The sequence below is a fragment of the Pongo pygmaeus genome, chromosome 10, assembly GCF_028885625.2.
Source record: "Pongo pygmaeus isolate AG05252 chromosome 10, NHGRI_mPonPyg2-v2.0_pri, whole genome shotgun sequence".
NCBI lineage: Eukaryota > Metazoa > Chordata > Mammalia > Primates > Hominidae > Pongo > Pongo pygmaeus.
Window position 1 is genome coordinate 6,893,219 of NC_072383.2, and position 18,680 is coordinate 6,911,898.

The window sequence follows — 18,680 nt, forward strand, 5'->3', positions numbered from 1 at the left end:
GCACACCTTGTCAGCACTGAGTAGTATTATTTAAAACTTTTTGGGGGGGCAATTTTATAATTGAAAAATATATCATTGTTTTAATTTGCATTTCTTTCACTGCCTATGAGATTAAAACAATGCACTACTTTCTAAAAATTCTTAAGTCTTTTGTGTTGATGCTTTTGTTCTGTTTCTATGGATCTCATCTTCCTTCAGAACAGCTCCCCTTCCCAACTTCCTGATTTCTAACAATAACAGTATCACCCTCCTTGTTCTCCCAATTTCTGAAACACAGAGTCATGTTTTTTTCTCTGCTTCAATCCCTGGTTTCCCATCGTCATCAATTATGACCATTCCTTGCTTTGGAAGTGTTTTGGGCCGGGCATGATGGCTCCCACCTATTGTAATCCTAGCACTTTGGGAGGCTGAGGCGGCTGGATCACTTGACCTCAGGATCTCGAGACCAGCTGGGCAACATGGTGATACCCCACTTCTACAAAAAATACAAAAGTTAGTCGGGAGTGGTGGCACATGCTTGTAGTCCCAGTTACTTGGGGGGCTGAAGTGGGAGGATCTCTTGAGCCCACGAGGTAGATGTTGCAGTGAGCCGTGATTGCGCCACTGCACCCCAGCCTAGGTGACAGAGTGAGACCCTGTCTCAAAAAAAAAATGTTCTAGTTTCATCCTCTTCTTTGTTCCCATGGGAATGCCACCATCACCAGCCAAGGCTCACATACTTCCCACCTGGATTACAGTGAGCTTCCGGGTAATTTGGTCTGCTACTAGTCTCGCCTACTTGGATTTCCCTTCCCCCTGCTGCAGCATTGCCTTCCAAAGCCATGCTTTGCACATGCCACATCCTAGCCCATTAGACTAAGCCTGGAAGCCTCTGCAGGACGTTCACCCTCTCAGCGCCACTGCTCAGTTTCCTAGTGGAAAGCTCTGCACCCAGGAGGTTTCCCCACAGCTTGCCTGTGCTGCCTCTCTGCTCCCCCTTCCTGTAATGTCCTTGCTGCTCCCCGTCTCTAGTCCATTGCCTATACCTCTTTTTTTCTTTTGAGACGGAGTCTCTCTCTCGTCCAGGCTGGAGTGCAGTGGCACGATCTCGGCTCACTGCAACCTTTGTCTCCCGGGTTCAAGGGATTCTCCTGCCTCAGCCTCCCGAGTAACTGGGATTACAGGCGTGCACCACCATTCCTGGCTAATTTTTGTATTTTTAGTAAAGACTGGGTTTCACCATGTTGTCCAGGCTGGTCTTGAACTCCTGACCTCAGGTGATCCATCTGCCTCGGCCTCCCAAAGTGCTGGGATTACAGGCGTGAGCCACCGCACCTGGCCACAAGCCTATACCTCTTTTAAGTCTTCATTCAATACCGGTTGTCCCATGAATTTGCCCCAGACTCACTCATATGCTTAGACCTTTCATATTATCTTGCCATAACTTTTTCAAAGTATGGGACAGCATGGACAAGCAGGCCATGGTTTTCTTTTGAAGAGAAGCAAGGAGGCAGAGTTATTTTAGGAGGAGGGTTATACATTTCATTTTAAACCAATTGCGTTTGGGGTAATGGCAGGATATTAACATAAACTTATTTCTTGGACCATTGGAAATGTGTGCCTAGAATTGAGGAGAGAGGTCAGGGCTGGAAGTAACAACTTGGCCACCATCTGCAGAGCTGATTGGGGATGGGGGGGAATTTAGAATGTCTGTAGAAACGGAGAAGAGAACCAAAGACAGAGTCTGGGACAACACCTAAATGTAGATGTCAGAGCAAGAGTTCAAGACGAAGAAAAACAAATCATACTTAGAAATGGAGGGGAGGAACAAAAGAGGTGGAGCAAAGTGGGGCAGAACCAGAGCAGGCCATGCTTTTAAGAAGTTTGGTAAAGGAATTGTGAAAGGAATGTAGTTGAATTTCAGGGTAAGCTGGGGAATGAAAGCAGCATGTAGATCCAGGGGAAACAGCAAGTAGGGCAGGAACCACTGAAGGAACAAATAAAGGGGGAGGTTGGGTCCAGGTTGTCTTGAGTAGGGACGTTTTTTTTAAAAAGTGTGAAACTGGAGGTGTGGGGTGGATTGGGTGCCTGCCGTGCTCCGAGGAAGCTTGGGGCAACTGTGTGCTGAGGCTGCGAGGTTGTCTGGAAGGGGCTCCTGGACAGTAAGAGCTGAGCAGTGGGGAAGAGGACTGTGTGGTCTGGAAGAGGAGAGAAAGGAGAGTGAGTGGCTGAACTGGTATCCAGGCTCCCACACCAAGGCAGAAAGAGGGAGAGGGCCTGGGCATCTCAGGGAGGCAGAGGCAGTACCAAGCAGGGTGAGAGGCTTTAGTGTTAGCCATCTTTGCCCCATTACTCCAAATATACATTCTAAGTAAAAACAAAACAGAACTGTTTGCTATGTAAATTTAGCTTCTAAAGCCCTGTTCTACAGAGATTTTGGAGCTTCCACTGCACCCAGAAAATGCACAGCTAAAGAGAAAACTTCCCTTGGTGATGGTTATTAGATTTTACAAGAAGAGGCCAAAGGAGACACATACTTATGCCAGAAGAACTTTCCAGAGATAGCATTGCGTAGTGAAACAGCCTGAATTATTTTTATGTTTTAAAACGTTTTTCATTTTCTTTTTTTTTTTTTGAGACAGAGTCTCACTCTGTCACCCAGGCTGGAGTGCAGTGGCGTGATCTTGGCTCACTGCAATCTCCACCTCCCGGGTTCAAGCAATTCTCCTCCCTCAGCCTCCCAAGTAGCTGGGATTACAGGCATTCGTCACTATGCTCCGGCTAATATATATATATTTTTTTGGTATTTTTAGTAGAGATGGGGTTTCACCATGTTGGCCAGGCTGGTCTTGAACTCCTGACCTCAAGTGATCCACTGCCTTGGCCTCCCAAAGTGCTGGGATTTCAGGCGTGAGCCACCGCACCCGGCCAAAAATTTCTTTTCTTTAAGATGAAGCCTCACTCTGTTGCCCAGGCTGGAGTGCAGTGTCACAATCATAGCTCACTGTAATTTTGAACTCCTGAGCTCAAGCGATCCTCCTGCCTCAGCCTCCCAAGTAGCTGGGATTACAGGCATGTGCCACCACACCCAGCTAATTTTTTTAAAATAATTTTTTTTAGAGATGAGGGTCTCAATTGGCTGCCCAGGTTGGTCCCAAACTCCTGACGGGCTGCATTTTAATCCTAGCTCCACCACTTACGGGAGTCAAAATTCAAAAGGTAGAAAAGGGCATATAGGCTGGGCGCAGTGGCTTACACCTGCAATCCCAGCAATTTGGGAGGCTGAGGTGGGCGGGTTGCTTGAGGTCAGGAGTTCGAGATCAGCCTGGGCAACATGGCAAAACTTGTATCTACTAAAAATCCAAAAATTAGCCAGGTGTGGTGGTGTACACCTGTAATCCCAGCTACTCCGAAGGCTGAGGCAAGAGAATCCCTTGAACTCAGGAGGCAGGGTTACAATGAGCAGAGATCGAACACTTGACTCCATAAAAACAACAACAAAAAAGAAAGCAGGCTGGGTGCGGTGGCTCACGCCTGTAACCCCAGCACTTTGGGAGGCCAAGGCGAGCAGATCACCTGAGGTTGGGCATTCGAGACCAGCCTGACCAACAAGGAGAAACCCCATCTCTACTGAAAATACAAAATTAGCCGGGCTTGGTTGCGCATGCCTGTAATCTCAGCTACTCGGGAGGCAGAGGCAAGATAATTGCTTGAACCTGGGAGGCGGAGGTTGCGGTGAGCCAAGATCGTGCCATTGCACTCCAGCCTGGGCAACAAGAGCGAAACCCCATCTCAAAAAAAAAACAAAAAAAAAACGCAAAGGGCGTATAGTGAAAAGCTTTCTTCCTACACATGAGTATTCACTTCCTCTTCCTAGAGGCAACCAAGGTTATGTGTGTGTGTGTGTGTGTGTGTGTGTGTGTGTGTTTTGAGACAGAGTCTCACTCTGTCACCAAGGCTGGAATGCAGTGGTGCAATCTCACTGCAAACTCTGCCTCCTAGTCTCAAGCAATTCTTGTGCCTCAGCCTCCCCGTTTTTTTTTCTTTTTTTTTCTTTTAAACAGGGTCTCATTCTGTCGCCCAGGGTGGAGTGCAGTGGCATGATCATAGCTCACTGCAGCCTCGACCTCCCGGGTCAGGTTATCCTCCCACCTCAGCCTCCAGCATAGCTGGGGCTACTGGCATGCACCACCACACCGAGTTAATTTTTCTTTTTTGAGACAGTCTCACTCTGTCACCCAGACTGGAGTGCAGTGGTGCCATCTCATTTGTTTCACTGCAACCTTTGACTTTTGGGCTCAAGTGATCCTCCCACCTCAGCCTCCCAAGGCGGCTAATTAAAAAAAAATTTTTTTTTTTTTAGAGATGGGGTTTCGCCATGTTGCCCAGGCTGATCTCGGACTCCTGGGCGCAAACAATCCTTCCACCTTGATCTTTCAAAGAGCTGGGATGAGAGATTTCCACCGTGCCTGGCCTCATTTTCTTTCTTTTTTAATTATTTTTTTAGACATTATAGCTCTTTTTAATGGCTTCATTTTCTTATGTTTAATTCGAGAAATATTCTTTTCATATACAAAGAATATATTTTCTCCCCCTTTGAAAACAAATAGTAGACTGTTTAATATCTTGCTTTATTTAGTTAGTGATGTTTCTTAGATATGGTTCCAAATTAGTACACAAAGCATTTCCTCATTCCCCTCTTATGGCTACATAGCAGTCCGCTGAATGCGTGAGCTATGATCTATTTAACCTATTCTTTATTGATGGACATTTGGTTTTGTATATACATTTGTAATTCTGATATATATTACAAATCACACTCCAAAGAAATTGTACTGGTTTATTCTCCTACAATGTGTGAGAGTTGGGTAATTACTTAATCTCAATGTGTGAGAGTTTGGGCAATTACCTAATCTCTCTGAGTCTCAGTTTCTCTGTCTGCAAAATAAACAAAACAGTGTTGACAGTATCTATTTCTTGGAATTATTGTGGAGATTATTGAGATGATGCATGTAAAGTATTTGGCATGTAGGAGTTGGTGCTCTCCAAATAAGGATATGATTTTATTTGTATTTGTGAGCTACTGTCCCAGCCAGGTAAATGGATATGATGAGACCTCCTTGCCAGACTGGGTTTCTCTGATTAGAACAAGGAGCAGATGTTGCAGGAAATTAGCAACTGATATCGGAAGAGCTGTGGGCATTCTCTTGCCAGAGGTGCCCTGTCTCCAGGGCGCCTCAGCCTCCCCCAAATGTCTTCTGCTCCCAGGTCCATCCAAGCTGAGCAATCGCGCTGACTCAAGAAGAAGCCTTTGGGACCAAGGAAACTTTCCCCTGATCATCAAGAATCTTAAGATAGAAGACTCAGATACTTACATCTGTGAAGTGGAGGACCAGAAGGAGGAGGTGCAATTGCTAGTGTTCGGATGTGAGTGGGGCAGGTGGGGATGAGGATACCTCCTGCCTGGTTCCCTTCCCCTCTACTCCCACCTCTGCACCAAATCCAGCCTGAGCTGGTGATACCGCAGCAGCCCCAAGAGGACCAGGCTGTCAAACTGGCCTCCAAATCTCTAAAACCCTTCTTGATCAGGTGGGGGATGCTGGTGGGCGGAGGAGGGAAGAGGCCTTGGGAAAAGGAAAGAAAAGGGAAGGAGGCAAGGGAAGGAGGGAGATAGACTGGGGAAGAGAGGATGAGGGGAGAGGAGGAAAGAAGAGAGAGAGGAGGGGAGAGGGAAACCCTTTCTTGGCTGGGGGTGGGCAGCTGGGTGCTGGGAGGAAGGAGATGTTGGGACGGGGACAATGGAGAGATGTTCTTGGTTTCCTGTCATCTGCCCTTCTCCTTGGGGATGGTATGTGTGTGACACAGCTGGCCTTTCCCTCCACAGTGACTGCCAACTCTGACACCCACCTGCTTCAGGGGCAGAGCCTGACCCTGACCTTGGAGAGCCCCCCTGGTAGTAGCCCCTCAGTGCAATGTAGGAGTCCAACGGGTAAAAACATACAGGCGGGGAAGACCCTCTCCGTGTCTCAGCTGGAGCTCCAGGATAGTGGCACCTGGACATGCACCGTCCTGCAAGACCAGAAGAAGGTGGAGTTCAAAATAGACATCGTGGTGCTAGGTAAGGGAAGCCCCTCTTCCTGCAGTCTCCTTCCTGCCCCGGGGGCTGACAGCCCCTCCCTCTGCTCTGACTGCCCTGCTTCTGGGTCTGGTGCTGGGAGGTCAGGAGTGGAGAAGACTAGGTCCCCTAGAGCTGAGGCCTGTCTTGAAGGACTCACTGGGGCCCTCATCCTCAGGGGGCTGATTGACAGCCACCCCTCAGTGTGGTGGACATGGGGAAAGGAAAGGCTGGGGAAGGTAAGGATGCTAGAGGCCCGAGTCTCCTTTGGAGGCCCCAAAGGAGGAATGTCAGGGAGCTTACTTTCTTTGTTGCCTCAGCTCCCCACCCCTACCAAGTTGGCAAATCCACTTACTCAGGGACACTAACACCAGTAAGCCAACCCTGATGATGTTCTATGTTGTACCTCTGGACCTCTGAGCCAGGCCACTGTGGGGAGACCAAGGTCCTACCCCAGATCCTGTCCCCTGGGTGCTTATGTGACTTAAGGTGGACATAAGGTAGTGTGCCAGTTTACTGCATGTACACTGATTGAAATCCTGGTTCTGCCACAACCATGTGACCTTGGAGGAGTTACTAAACCTCTCTGCACCTTGGTTTCAGCCTCTGTGAAATGGGGATGATGTTAACTGCCATAGTGCCTACCTCGTATTAAGTTGAGGACTGATATACGTAAGGCACTGAAAATGGTGCCTGGCACAGAGTAAGCCCTAGTTAAGTGTTCGCTCTTATTTTGTGAAGGGTGATGAATATGCCTCTAAGGAGTGGAGGCCAAATGGCTTCTGTGGTCCAGGAATCCTAAGGACAGCAAGGATCCCCTGTGGCTGGGCTGCTCTGTGATGGCTTCCGGGAGGAGGGAGGTGGTCTGCTGTAGGAAAATGCTGGGTGGAAGAGGGGAGAGAAGGCTGGAGAGGTAGGAAGGAACTGAAGTATCTGAAATGACAAGGTGGGTGTCTGGACTCATCGGGTCCCCTTCCATCTCCCTGCTGCCCCCGCATGCCGACCCCACGCGTGCACCCTCATCTTCCTATCTCCTCACCCAGGGTCTCTCCCTTCCCACCTCCAGCTTTCCAGAAGGCCTCCAGCATAGTCTACAAGAAAGAGGGGGAAAAGGTGGAGTTCTCCTTCCCACTCACCTTTACAGTTGAAAGGCTGATGGGCAGTGGCGAGCTGTGGTGGCAGGCGGAGAGGGCTTCCTCCTCCAAGTCTTGGATCACCTTTGACCTGAAGAACAAGGAAGTGTCTGTGAAACAGGTTACCCAGGACCCTAAGCTCCAGATGGGCAAGAAGCTCCCGCTCCACCTCACCCTGCCCCAGGCCTTACCTCAGTATGCTGGCTCTGGAAACCTCACCCTGGCCCTTGAAGCGAAAACAGGAAAGTTGCATCAGGAAGTGAACCTTGTGGTGATGAGAGGTGAGGGGCCAGGCCAGGGAGGGGTGAGCAGGGGAAGGAGGTGGAGGGGCCTGGCCCAGGGCTCTCTCTGAGGCAAGCCAAGCCCCAAGAGGGGATGCCTAGGCCCTGGTCACTTGGATGAAGTGAGGGAGGGCCCTCTGGGTTTGGGGCTGGTTTTGAACTGAGATATCCATGAGCCAGCCTGGGGCTGGCTTCACTGAAGATCCCCAAAGCACTTGGGCTAAGAACCAGGGTTCCAGTTCTGCCTGTGACCAGCCCTCTGTGATCCTGGCTAAGCCCCCTCCCACTGCAGGCCTGCTTCCTGACCTGTCTAATAAGGATAATGAAATCTGCTCTCTGTATGATAGTAATGATGATAATGTCAAGCTCCAAATTCAGTTTCTGGCTTCCTTATCTCCTTATCATCATAACAACTCCACAAATAGTAATGGCTAACACTTAATGCTCAGCACGTGCCGGGCCCCATCCAAACACTTTACATGTATGCCTGCCTTTACTACTATCCGGGCGCAGGTTGTTAAGTCACTTGCCCAGAGACAGACAGCTGCTAAGCAGTGGAGCTGGGATTCAAATCCAATACCACTGGACCCTAAACGCTGTTTTTCCTCATAGAACTGCATGAAAACCTGCTCTAAAAGGCTAAAAGAAGGCCACCCATATAGAGTATCATTTTAATTGTTCTACTGAATCTCAGGCCTTCAATCTCAGCCTCTCGTTCCTCTGCAGCCACTCAGCTCCAGGAAAATTTGACCTGTGAGGTGTGGGGACCCACCTCCCCTAAGCTGATGCTGAGCTTGAAACTGGAGAACAAGGAGGCAAAGGTCTCGAAGCGGGAGAAGGCGGTGTGGGTGCTGAACCCTGAGGCGGGGATGTGGCAGTGTCTGCTGAGTGACTCGGGACAGGTCCTGCTGCAATCCAACGTCCAGGGTAAGGACCCAGGTTCCAAGGCCTCTGCCTCCTGTGCTGCGGGACCTTCCTGTGGTTGGCAGAGACCACCCAGAGTCCCGGCCTCCCAATGCCTGAGCTGGGGGGTTGTGGGTATGGTGTCGTGTCCTGGAGGCATAGAAGTGATGAAGTGAGGTAGGGTGTGGTCCTGGGCTCTAGGCTGCCAATTGTAGTTCTACAAGTTCCCACTCCCTCAGGTCTACAGCCTAGGAATGGGGTCCACCTGACCAAGAGCCCCCCCTCCCTGGTTCCTGGCTTTTCTCCAAATCCAGACGCACTTACACACACACTCACACATGCACACACACACGCACTCTCACACACATGCACACACTCCCACACACTCACACACGCACACACCACTCACGCACTCATTTGCACACACTCATACACATACTACACACACATCCACACTCACACACCCACACACCATGTACTCACACACATACACACTCATACAGTCACACACATACTCACACTTATACACACGCACATACTCACACACTCTTACACATTCACGCAATACTCATCTACCCATCCACTGTCATACACGCACACTTACACACTCTCATACACACCCACACACGCACGCATTCACACACGCACACACATATACACACGCCCACACACGCATGCAGTCACACATGCACACACATTCACACACGCACACTCACACATGTATACACATTCAAACACGTGCACACACGCACACACATTCACACACGTGCGTGCACACATTCACACATGCACTCACACATGCACACATATACACACGCACACACTCACACACATATGCACGCACCGTCACACACGCACACCATTTACACATGCACACACATGCACACTCACACATGCACACACATTCACACACGCGCACACACATTCACACATGCACACACATTCACACATGCACACACATTCACACATGCGCACACACATTCACACATGCACACTCGCACATGCACACACATTCACACGCGCGCACACACATTCACACATGCACTCACACATGCACACACACATGCACTCACACACACAGCCCAGGGTCTAGACCACTGCTTCTCTATCTCCAGAGTGCCTTGTGGTCTCTCAAACATAAAACCGATTCCCGAGCACTGGTGGCCTTTGAGAGCCCCCAGGCACCCCCCCCCTCCCCCAACCCCAGGATCAAACCAGAGACTGGCCAGGAGGGGTTGCAAGGCAGTCCGAAGTCCCCTGGCCCGTGGAGGAGGCTGGTGCATTGAGCATATTTCTCTCCCTTGCAGTTCTGCCCACATGGCCCACCCCAGTGCAGCCAATGGCTCTGATTGCGCTGGGGGGCGTCGCCGGCCTCCTGCTTTTCATTGGGCTAGGCATCTTCTTCTGTGTCAGGTGCCGGCACCGAAGGGTGAGTGACCCCACACCTGGTCCCCACAAGGCTCTCAAACCCCTGAGTCCTGTACCAGGAGATCCTGTATATGGGACCTCATTTTGGCCCAGCTCCCTCTGCCCACCCATAAGTTCCCTTGCTGCCCTGTCCCAGATCCCACTCGAGGGAGAGACAGGAAGGAGCAGAGAGTTAATTCCAGGATAGACGGCCTGAGCCGTGTAACTGCTTCTCCTGTCCCAGGTTCCCCCACTCGCCCCGCCAAGGGGCACCTCCCTTCTGGAGGCCTGGGACCCTCGTGACTCCCTTTCTTGTCCCTGGACAGCGCCAAGCAGAGCGGATGTCTCAGATCAAGAGACTCCTCAGTGAGAAGAAGACCTGCCAGTGCCCTCAGTAAGGATCTGGGAGGAGGGGGTGGGAGAGGGGAAAGGGGGAGGAGGAGGGAGAGAGGAGGGGGAGGAAGGGGAGCAAAGGGGGTAGGAAGGGAGAACGGAGAGGAGGAAGGAGTTGAGGAGGGAGAGTTGGGAGGGGTGGAGGCGAGGAGATGGGGGCTAAAGGGGTGTGGTGAAGAGGATAGAGGGGTGGGAAAAGGAGGCCAGGAGCTAGAAGGAGGCAGAAGTGGGAGGGTGGAGCTGAAGGAGCAGCAGGCCAGGGCCTTTCTGGACTAGCTCTGCAGCTGTGGCCCAGAGGCTAGCACTGCACTGGAAAGGCCATTGGAGGTGCTAGAACACAAAGGGGTTGCAGCGGGGACAGACCTGCTCCCCTTCTTCTTTGTTCCTGCAGCCGGTTTCAGAAGACAATGTAGCCCCATTTGAGGCATGAGGCCAGGCAGATCCCACTGCAGCCTCCCCAGGTGTCTGCCCCGCGTTTCCCGTTGGGCTCATGGCCTGCGGACCAGATGAATGTAGCAGATCCCAGGCCTCTGGCCTCCTGTTCGCCTCCTCTACAATTTGCCATTGTTTCTCCTGGGTTAGGCCCCAGCTTCATTGGTTGAGTGTTGCTCTCTATTTTCCAGAGGCTTAATCACACCATTCTCCCCACCGTTTGCTTTTCCTTCAATCCCTAGCCCTTCTCTCATTATTTCTCTCTGGCCCTCTCCCCACTGCTCATTTGGATCCCAGGGGAGTGATCAGGGCCAGCCCTGGCTGGCGTGGAGGGTGAGGCTGGGTGTGTGGAAGCATGGAGCATGGGACTGTTCTTTTACAAGACAGGACCCTGGGACCACAGAGGGCAGGAACTTGCACAAAATCACACAGCCAAGCCAGTGAAGGATCCAGAGGTTTCTGGCAGCCAGTACCTCCTGCCCCACGCTGCCCGCTTCTCACCCTATGTGGGTGGGGCCACAGACTCACGTCCTGACCTTGCACAAACAGCCCCTCTGGACACAGCCCCATGTACACAGCCACAAGGGATGCTTCACATACTCTATTTGAGTCTTACAAAAATCCTACAAGGCTGGCAGTGACAGAACTAAGATGATCATCTCCAGTTTATAGACCAGAACCAGAGCTCAGAGAGGCTAGATGATTGACTACCAAAGGTCATACAGCTAGCAAGTGCTGGAGTCGGGACTAACCCAGGTCCCTTGTCCCAAGTTCCACTGCTGCCTCTCGAATGCAGGGACAAACGCCACACGGCTCTCACCAGTGGCTAGTGGTGGGTACTCAGTGTGTACTTTTGGGTTCACAGGAGCACAGCACCCATGGGAAGGGCCCATCTCAGAGAATTTATGAGCAGGGATGAAGGCCTCCCTGTCTAAAATCTCTCCTTCATCCCCCGCTGGTGGCAGAATCTGTTACCAGAGGACAAAGCCTTTGGCTCTTCTAATCAGAGTGCAGGCTGGGAGCACAGGCACTGTAGGACAGAATGCCCAGTGACCAGCCGCTGACCCTGTGCAGAACCTCCTGGAAGCGAGCTTTGCTGGGAGAGGGGGTAGCTAGCCTGAGAGGGAACCCTCTAAGGGACCTCAGAGGTGATTGTGCCAGGCTCTGCGCCTGCCCCACACCCTCCCTTACCCTCCTCCAGACCATTCAGGACACAGGGAAATCAGGGTTACAAATCTTCTTCTTGATCCACTTCTCTCAGGATCCCCTCTCTTCCTACCCTTCCTCACCACTTCCCTCAGTCCCAACTCCTTTTCCCTATTTCCTTCTCCTCCTGTCTTTAAAGCCTGCCTCTTCCAGGAAGACCCCCCTATTGCTGCTGGGGCTCCCCATTTGCTTACTTTGCATTTGTGCCCACTCTCCACCCCTGCTCCCCTGAGCTGAAAGAAAAATACAATAAACTTACTATAAAGAAGATGCTTTGTGTGTGTGTGTGTGTGTGAGAGAGAGACAGAGAGACCCCTTCTCTGGGGACCAAGAATCTTCTGGTCTTTGGGGTCGGACCCAGAGGAGAGGTTGCTGGGCGTGCCCCAGGAAGGAGATGAAGTTTCCCTGGAGAGGGAAAAATTCTGTGGAGGCTGGCTACCCACCTCCACAACCCACAGGGGCTCTGTGTGGGCCTGTGTGTGTGTGAGGCTGAGACTCTGTAATTACACGTGTGTGATATACCGTGGGGGAGAGACTCAGGGTTGTGTGAGCTCTCCTGGTGTATGTGTGTGGCAGAGAAAAAGGACTATGAGAAACTGTAACATGTGTGTGCAAATTGTATCCCCAACATGTGTGTTTGTGTTCCAGGAGGAGGAAGCAGAGTGTGTGTGTCTGTGTGCATGCATGCGCCCACATCCTTTTAGCTTGTGCACACCCACCCCCAACTCCACAAGCAGCCCCGGTTTGCACCGCAAGCCCCCTCACTCCCAAACCCAAGGCCCAGCCCTCAGACAGATACACACAGTGACACACGCTTCCTTCTCCCCGAACAGCTAGCTCCTCAGTCCCCAACAACACCAGCTGCCTCTTGGAGCTTGTGTTCGTGTTCAAAACGGGAAGGGGTGGGGGCAGGACATGAACCATTTCACCAATGAAGCCGGTTCCCAGCCATCCTCCTCACCGCCCTCCCTCTCAGCGCCTTCCTTGCCTCTCCTCCCCGAGTCACCACCGTCCAGTTCCCCACCCTACACTCATTTCCCGCCCCCCCGCCCCCCACAAAGCTGTCCTGCAGTCCCTCTAGCCTGGGCTCACTGGCAGGATGACCCTGGGAGAGAGGGTCCTGGAGAGTGAGGGGGCAGAGACCGAGCGAGCCGCGGGCTGAGCCTGGGAGGCCGGGACTGAGGGGGAGGAGGGAGGCCCGGGGGAAGGGAGGGAGGGAGACAGGGAAGGAGGGAGGAGGGCGGGCGAGCTGGAGCCGGCAGGCAGCGGGAGCCAGAGAGAGCCGCGTCGGGAGTGCGGTCTCCATGGCAGTGCTGGGCGCAGCCAGAGGTAAGACGACCCCTGCTCCATCCCCTGTGTTGCCTCCCTTTTCCCCGCAAGCTGCCTCCTCTCCCCTGGGCTGGCCCCTCCTCCCCAGCCACCTGCTGTTTCTGCCCTGGAGAACCTGGAGGGGGACAGGAGGGAGGAGCCGCCTGACCTTACCCCTTCATCCCAAAGGGCGAGGGACCCCGTTGGCCAGGGAACCTCCCAGATCCCCCTTCCCACCTTCCTCTGACCTCTCTCTGTCCTTCACATCTTTTCTGCCTCCTTCCGTCTCTGACTCCCCATCTCTTTCGTCCTGAGCCCACCAGCTGGGCCTGGGTGGAGGTGGGTGGGAAGGGGTCCAGGGCTGTAGGAGAGGACACTGGGGGCTGCTCTTGGCCAAGTCCCTCCACCTCCATCTGGCTGGCCATTGCCATGGCAACTAGGGTGTACTGGGCTCCGGAGGGAAGCCAAGGGTGGGGGTGGACCAGGACCTCTTGGGGAAAGCAAGGGTCTGAGCTGCTTCCATGGGAAACAGACCCTTTCACTGCTGTGCCCCATTTTTACCCCACTTACCCTAAAGCCATTATGGGCTTCCTTACAGCCCCACTCTGTTCAGGGTTTCACCTGATTCCCTTACCCCCCTTCCCGGGGCTCACTGAAGCTCAGCATCACGCACTAAAACTGGGACCATCCTTCCTCCCATGAGAGGGAAACTGAGGCTCTGGGCCAGGGAGGAAGAATCAAGGTCTCCCCGAGGGGAATCAGCACCTTATTGAATATTTGGCTTTTCTTCTCAGCCTCCTATTCCCTGCTCCCTCCCTCCCTCCCTCCTCCGGTCCCTCCTCCCTCCAAAGCCTCCTCTCCAGGGGGTTTGAGCTTTTCCTGCTATTTTCAGATACTACCACTTTGCCCCCTCTTTCTCTTCTGCTCAAACTCTCCTCCTTCTCCCTAGTTCCCCCTCTTTCCATTTCTGGATGCTTCTGATGTCAGCGGTTTCCCCGCCTTCAGGTTCCCTAGCACCCTCTTCGGTCCCAGACTCTTTTCTCCCATTTCCCAGATCTGGGTAGCTGGAGGGTGATCACCCAGGTTTGGGGAAGTAGGGGCTAAGCACCAAGACCCACATCCAGGAGACTGGCAGGTAGGGGAGGAAGGCTGTAATGCCATATCCCAGTTCACTGTGAACCCTCAAGAGGAAACCAGTCATGTGTCTCCCATCAGTAGTTCTGAAGAGACATTTAGGGACTTGAAGATAGGGGTGGAGTAGTGCTGAGCAGGGGATGTTCTAAGAAGGAACCTGGGAGTTCCAGCGGGAGGAGAAAGGGCTAAAGGAGACAGGGAGGTGGGAATACCGTCTTTCCTAGAGGTCTGGAAGAGTGCGGCTCTCATCTGTGTGGGGTGTTTAGCTGTCAGATTTAAGGCAAAGGAATGTTCTGAATGACCCTCAGGGCCTTAGTCATCAGTCATGCCTACAGTTTCAAGAAACGGGGCATAGGAGGCTGGTTGGAGACCAGCCCAGCCCTACCTTTGCCCTCTACCTCCCACGTCTCATCTTTCCCTTGCAGCCTGTCCAGGGGGCTGAGCCCCACCCCCAAATCCCTGGGGCATCCAGAAGATTCCTGACTGGTCAAGAACCAGAAGAAAAAGAGACCTGGAAGTCCCAGCATGGGGACCAGAACCCCCCAGCCAGCCTCATAGTTGGGAAAGTAGCCAGCTTGCCTGCCCCATCAATTGCAGGGATGCTTAAGGAAGGCCCCGCCCAGTATGAAAGCTGAGGATTGCCTCTGCTGACCCTCAGTCTCCCCCCCTGCCCTCTGCAGCTGCCCTCAGCTGGGTCCATCATGCAATGCTGAGCACTGGGGTGAGCCTGGGGGCAGCCTGCCTGCTGACAGGGCGAGGATTGTGGGGATCATGGGAGTGTTTGTGAGTGGGGCTCCTGGGTGAGACCTAGCCCCCACCCCCACAGAGCTCAAGGGGGTGGGGGGCTGAGGACAGGATGGCTCGGGGCGGGGCGGGGGCAGAGGAGGCCTCCCTGCGCTCCAATGCATTGTCCTGGCTGGCCTGTGGGCTCCTGGCGCTGCTGGCCAATGCCTGGATCATCCTCAGCATCTCGGCCAAGCAGCAGAAGCACAAGCCACTGGAGCTGCTGCTCTGCTTCCTAGCGGGCACACACATACTCATGGCAGCAGTGCCCCTCACCACCTTTGCTGTGGTGCAGCTGCGGCGTCAGGCTTCCTCCGACTATGACTGGAACGAGAGTATCTGCAAGGTCTTCGTGTCCACCTACTACACCCTGGCCCTGGCCACCTGCTTCACGGTCGCCTCACTCTCCTACCATCGCATGTGGATGGTGCGCTGGCCCGTCAACTACCGCCTCAGCAACGCCAAGAAGCAGGCACTGCATGCCGTCATGGGCATCTGGATGGTCAGCTTCATCCTCTCCACACTGCCCTCCATTGGCTGGCACAACAACGGCGAGCGCTACTATGCCCGCGGCTGCCAGTTCATAGTCTCCAAGATCGGCCTCGGCTTTGGCGTTTGCTTCAGCCTCTTGCTACTTGGGGGAATTGTCATGGGGCTGGTCTGCGTGGCCATCACCTTCTACCAGACACTGTGGGCCCGGCCCAGGAGGGCTCGGCAGGCCCGGAGAGTGGGGGGTGGTGGGGGGACCAAAGTGGGTGGGCCAGGGGGCTTGGGTACCCGGCCAGCTTTTGAGGTGCCAGCCATTGTGGTGGAGGATGCCCGAGGGAAGCGGCGGTCCTCGCTGGATGGCTCGGAGTCTGCCAAGACATCCCTGCAGGTCACCAACTTGGTCAGCGCCATCGTCTTTCTCTATGATTCACTCACAGGGGTGCCCATCTTGGTGAGATCGGGGTCCTCCCCACCTGTTCTCCCCAATATCCAGGCCCCAGCATCATCACCTGACCTCCAACTTCATCAGCCATACAGCAGCTCCGTCATCTCTCCTCCAGTTCCATCATCCATCTTCCTCTCCTCTGTCCATCCCCCACTCCATTTGTGGCCCCCATCTTGATCATCTGTCCTTTAGTTCCCACTACCTTGTTTACCCCAGCTCCAGCATCTGCTTCAGTTCCCACTCCTCAGCTCCATCACCGTCCTTCAGCTCCACTACCCGTCCTCCAGCTCCGTCATCCATCCTGCAGCTCCACGGTTCAGCCGCAGACCTCTCATCCAGCCGCTGGGCTCCACTCTCCATTCCCTCCTTCCCTCTGGCGGCCACATGGTCTCTGAGCACTCTTGGGTGGAAACCCCACAGGGCTCACCCCACCACCCCATCTAGTCACTGTTCCTGGGTTCCTCTCTGTCTCTACGGTTCCTGGTTCACCTCTGTTCCTCTCCCTCCTGACCGCAGGGCTTTGTCTCCAGCACTCTCCCCGACCTTCCTCTGAGTCAGTCCCATCCCTTCCCTCTGTTCACTCCATCTCCACCTCCGGCTTCACCTCTGTTGGAGCACAGGGATCAGGCATTACTTCTGACGTCTTGCCCACCAGCTGCACTAGGATATGGGGTTCAGGTGGGCTCCTCAGCTCTGGCCCTGACCCAGCCCGCTCCCACCCTTCCCCAGGTGGTGAGTTTCTTCTCCCTCAAGTCGGACTCGGCGCCCCCCTGGATGGTGCTGGCTGTGCTGTGGTGCTCCATGGCACAGACGCTGCTGCTGCCCTCCTTCATCTGGTCCTGCGAGCGCTACCGCGCCGACGTGCGCACAGTGTGGGAGCAATGCGTGGCCATCATGTCTGAGGAGGATGGAGATGACGGTCAGAGGAGGGGCTGGGCTTTGGCTTTCCTGGACATCTATCTATTCCCTTTTCTGCCGCTCCTTCTCAGCCAGAGGATGGGCTACCCTGGAGTGCCCCCTACTGGACAGAACCTGCACCACCCTGGGCTCCCCTTTCCCTAAGCAGGCACCCTGCTGTCCACTCACTGCTTCCTGCAGCACTCAGGGCTCCCTTCACTGGGCCTGGGCTCCTCCCCAGAAGCCCACACTGCCCAGCTCTGGCACTATGGGGAACCTGAGCTTCCCGAGAGAGGCCCCCCAGCTATAGGGACGGCTCTTGGGGGAGTGCAGGTAATTGTTTCAATAACTTCATCTATATGTATGAAGCACTCCAGTCAGGATTTAGCACTGAACGCAGCAAATGCTAGCCACTCTCACTGTCCTCTTGGAACATACATGCTAATGGGAACTAAAGGGGTCTCTGGGAGCTTATAAAGGCAGTGGTGGGAGGCCGGGGTAGGCATTCCCTACCTGTAACCACTCTGCCCATTTTCTCTCCTAGATGGGGGCTGTGACGACTATGCAGAGGGCCGAGTTTGCAAAGTTCGCTTTGATGCTAATGGAGCCACAGGACCAGGGAGCCGGGACCCCGCCCAGGTGAAGCTGCTGCCTGGAAGGCACATGCTCTTCCCTCCTCTTGAGAGAGTCCACTACTTACAGGTATGGAACTGGGGGATTACACCTCCTACCCTTGGTGCCCCTCATCACTTTTCTCCAGTGTCTGTTATGCACCCCAATCCCCTCTTCCCTAGCCCTGGCTTTCAGGGCACCATAGAGCTGGGTGAAAGAAAGCTATAGCAAGAGAGGCATCCCTTCAGACCTTGTGGGGCCAGGTTTGCCCACCGCAGCAAACGTTTGGAAGGTTAAGAAGCTGGCACCATCTTCCGGAGTCCCCACTTGGTTCCTGCCTCTGCCTCTGTCCCTGCAGCACCTTCAGGTCTTACCCGCTCCTCTTCACAGGTCCCCCTATCCCGGCGTCTGTCCCATGATGAGACAAACATCTTCTCTACCCCTCGGGAACCAGGCTCCTTCCTGCACAAGTGGTCATCCTCTGATGACATCCGGGTCCTCCCAGCCCAGAGCCGGGCCCTCGGGGGTCCGCCTGAGTACCTGGGACAAAGACACAGGTTGGAGGATGAGGAGGACGAGGAAGAGGTTGAAGGTGGGGGGCTGGCCAGCCTTCGCCAATTCTTGGAGAGTGGGGTTCTGGGGTCAGGTGGGGGACCCCCACGGGGTCCTGGCTTCTTCCGGGAGGAGATCACCACCTTCATCGATGAGACACCTCTGCCTTCTCCGACTGCCTCACCAGGGCACTCTCCTCGTCGGCCCCGGCCACTGGGCCTCTCACCCCGCCGACTCTCCCTTGGGTCCCCTGAGAGCAGAGCCGTTGGACTTCCTTTGGGACTAAGTGCAGGGAGACGCTGCTCCCTGACGGGGGGTGAAGAAAGTGCAAGGGCTTGGGGAGGATCCTGGGGCCCAGGCAACCCCATCTTTCCCCAGCTGACCCTGTGAGCCCAAGCAAGCCTGCTGAACTCAGAGGAGGAAGCCTGAGTGAGTAACACCTCATTCTGGCCGAGAGTAGGGCAGCTGCCTCCAGACTCTGGGGAGACGGGCGCTAGATTTGGGGCTCAGAAGGCCCTGCTCTCTCCCATCCAAGTGACCAGATGCCCTACTCACCTTCCATCACCCCTAGCAATATGTATTAAAGTCTGAAGTGTTGCCATGGAAACCTC

General features: G+C 53.9%; 2 protein-coding genes across 5 annotated transcripts in view; both read left to right on the forward strand.

The window, feature by feature from the left end:
- The window catches only part of CD4 (CD4 molecule), a 34,183-nt gene extending 22,066 nt beyond the window's left edge, over positions 1 to 12,117 (forward strand). For both annotated transcript variants that reach the window (XM_054444485.2, XM_054444484.2), the window contains exons 4-10: positions 5,248 to 5,406; positions 5,864 to 6,097; positions 7,161 to 7,508; positions 8,235 to 8,435; positions 9,719 to 9,840; positions 10,145 to 10,212; positions 10,603 to 12,117. In XM_054444485.2, the coding sequence (XP_054300460.1) occupies positions 5,248 to 5,406; positions 5,864 to 6,097; positions 7,161 to 7,508; positions 8,235 to 8,435; positions 9,719 to 9,840; positions 10,145 to 10,212; positions 10,603 to 10,624 (1,154 nt within the window). In that variant the 3' untranslated portion in view covers positions 10,625 to 12,117. The remainder of the gene's footprint in view (positions 1 to 5,247; positions 5,407 to 5,863; positions 6,098 to 7,160; positions 7,509 to 8,234; positions 8,436 to 9,718; positions 9,841 to 10,144; positions 10,213 to 10,602) is intronic.
- A 985-nt stretch (positions 12,118 to 13,102) lies between these two features.
- GPR162 (G protein-coupled receptor 162) lies at positions 13,103 to 18,676 on the forward strand. 3 transcript variants are annotated; one of them, XM_054444481.2, is made up of 5 exons: positions 13,103 to 13,178; positions 14,717 to 16,014; positions 16,738 to 16,927; positions 17,450 to 17,607; positions 17,908 to 18,676. In XM_054444481.2, the coding sequence occupies exons 2-5, from the start codon at positions 15,148 to 15,150 to the stop codon at positions 18,457 to 18,459; spliced, it is 1,767 nt and encodes a 588-aa protein (XP_054300456.1). In that variant the 5' UTR covers positions 13,103 to 13,178; positions 14,717 to 15,147; the 3' UTR covers positions 18,460 to 18,676. The 3 variants fall into 3 exon arrangements, with proteins under 3 accessions (XP_054300456.1, XP_054300458.1, XP_054300457.1); XM_054444483.2 differs by having other exon boundaries at positions 14,717 to 15,012; XM_054444482.2 differs by having other exon boundaries at positions 13,105 to 13,178; positions 14,717 to 15,963.
- The last annotated feature ends 4 nt before the right edge of the window (positions 18,677 to 18,680 follow it).

What these genes read in the sequence shown, in the direction of transcription:
- GPR162 (XM_054444481.2), top strand. Translation starts at nt 15,148, where the DNA reads ATGGCTCGGGGCGGGGCGGGGGCAGAGGAGGCCTCCCTGCGCTCCAAT. An exon ending in TGAGGAGGATGGAGATGACG is followed by an intron (nt 16,928 to 17,449) that starts GTCAGAGGAGGG and finishes TTTCTCTCCTAG; the next exon opens with ATGGGGGCTGTGACGACTAT. An exon ending in AGAGAGTCCACTACTTACAG is followed by an intron (nt 17,608 to 17,907) that starts GTATGGAACTGG and finishes TCCTCTTCACAG; the next exon opens with GTCCCCCTATCCCGGCGTCT.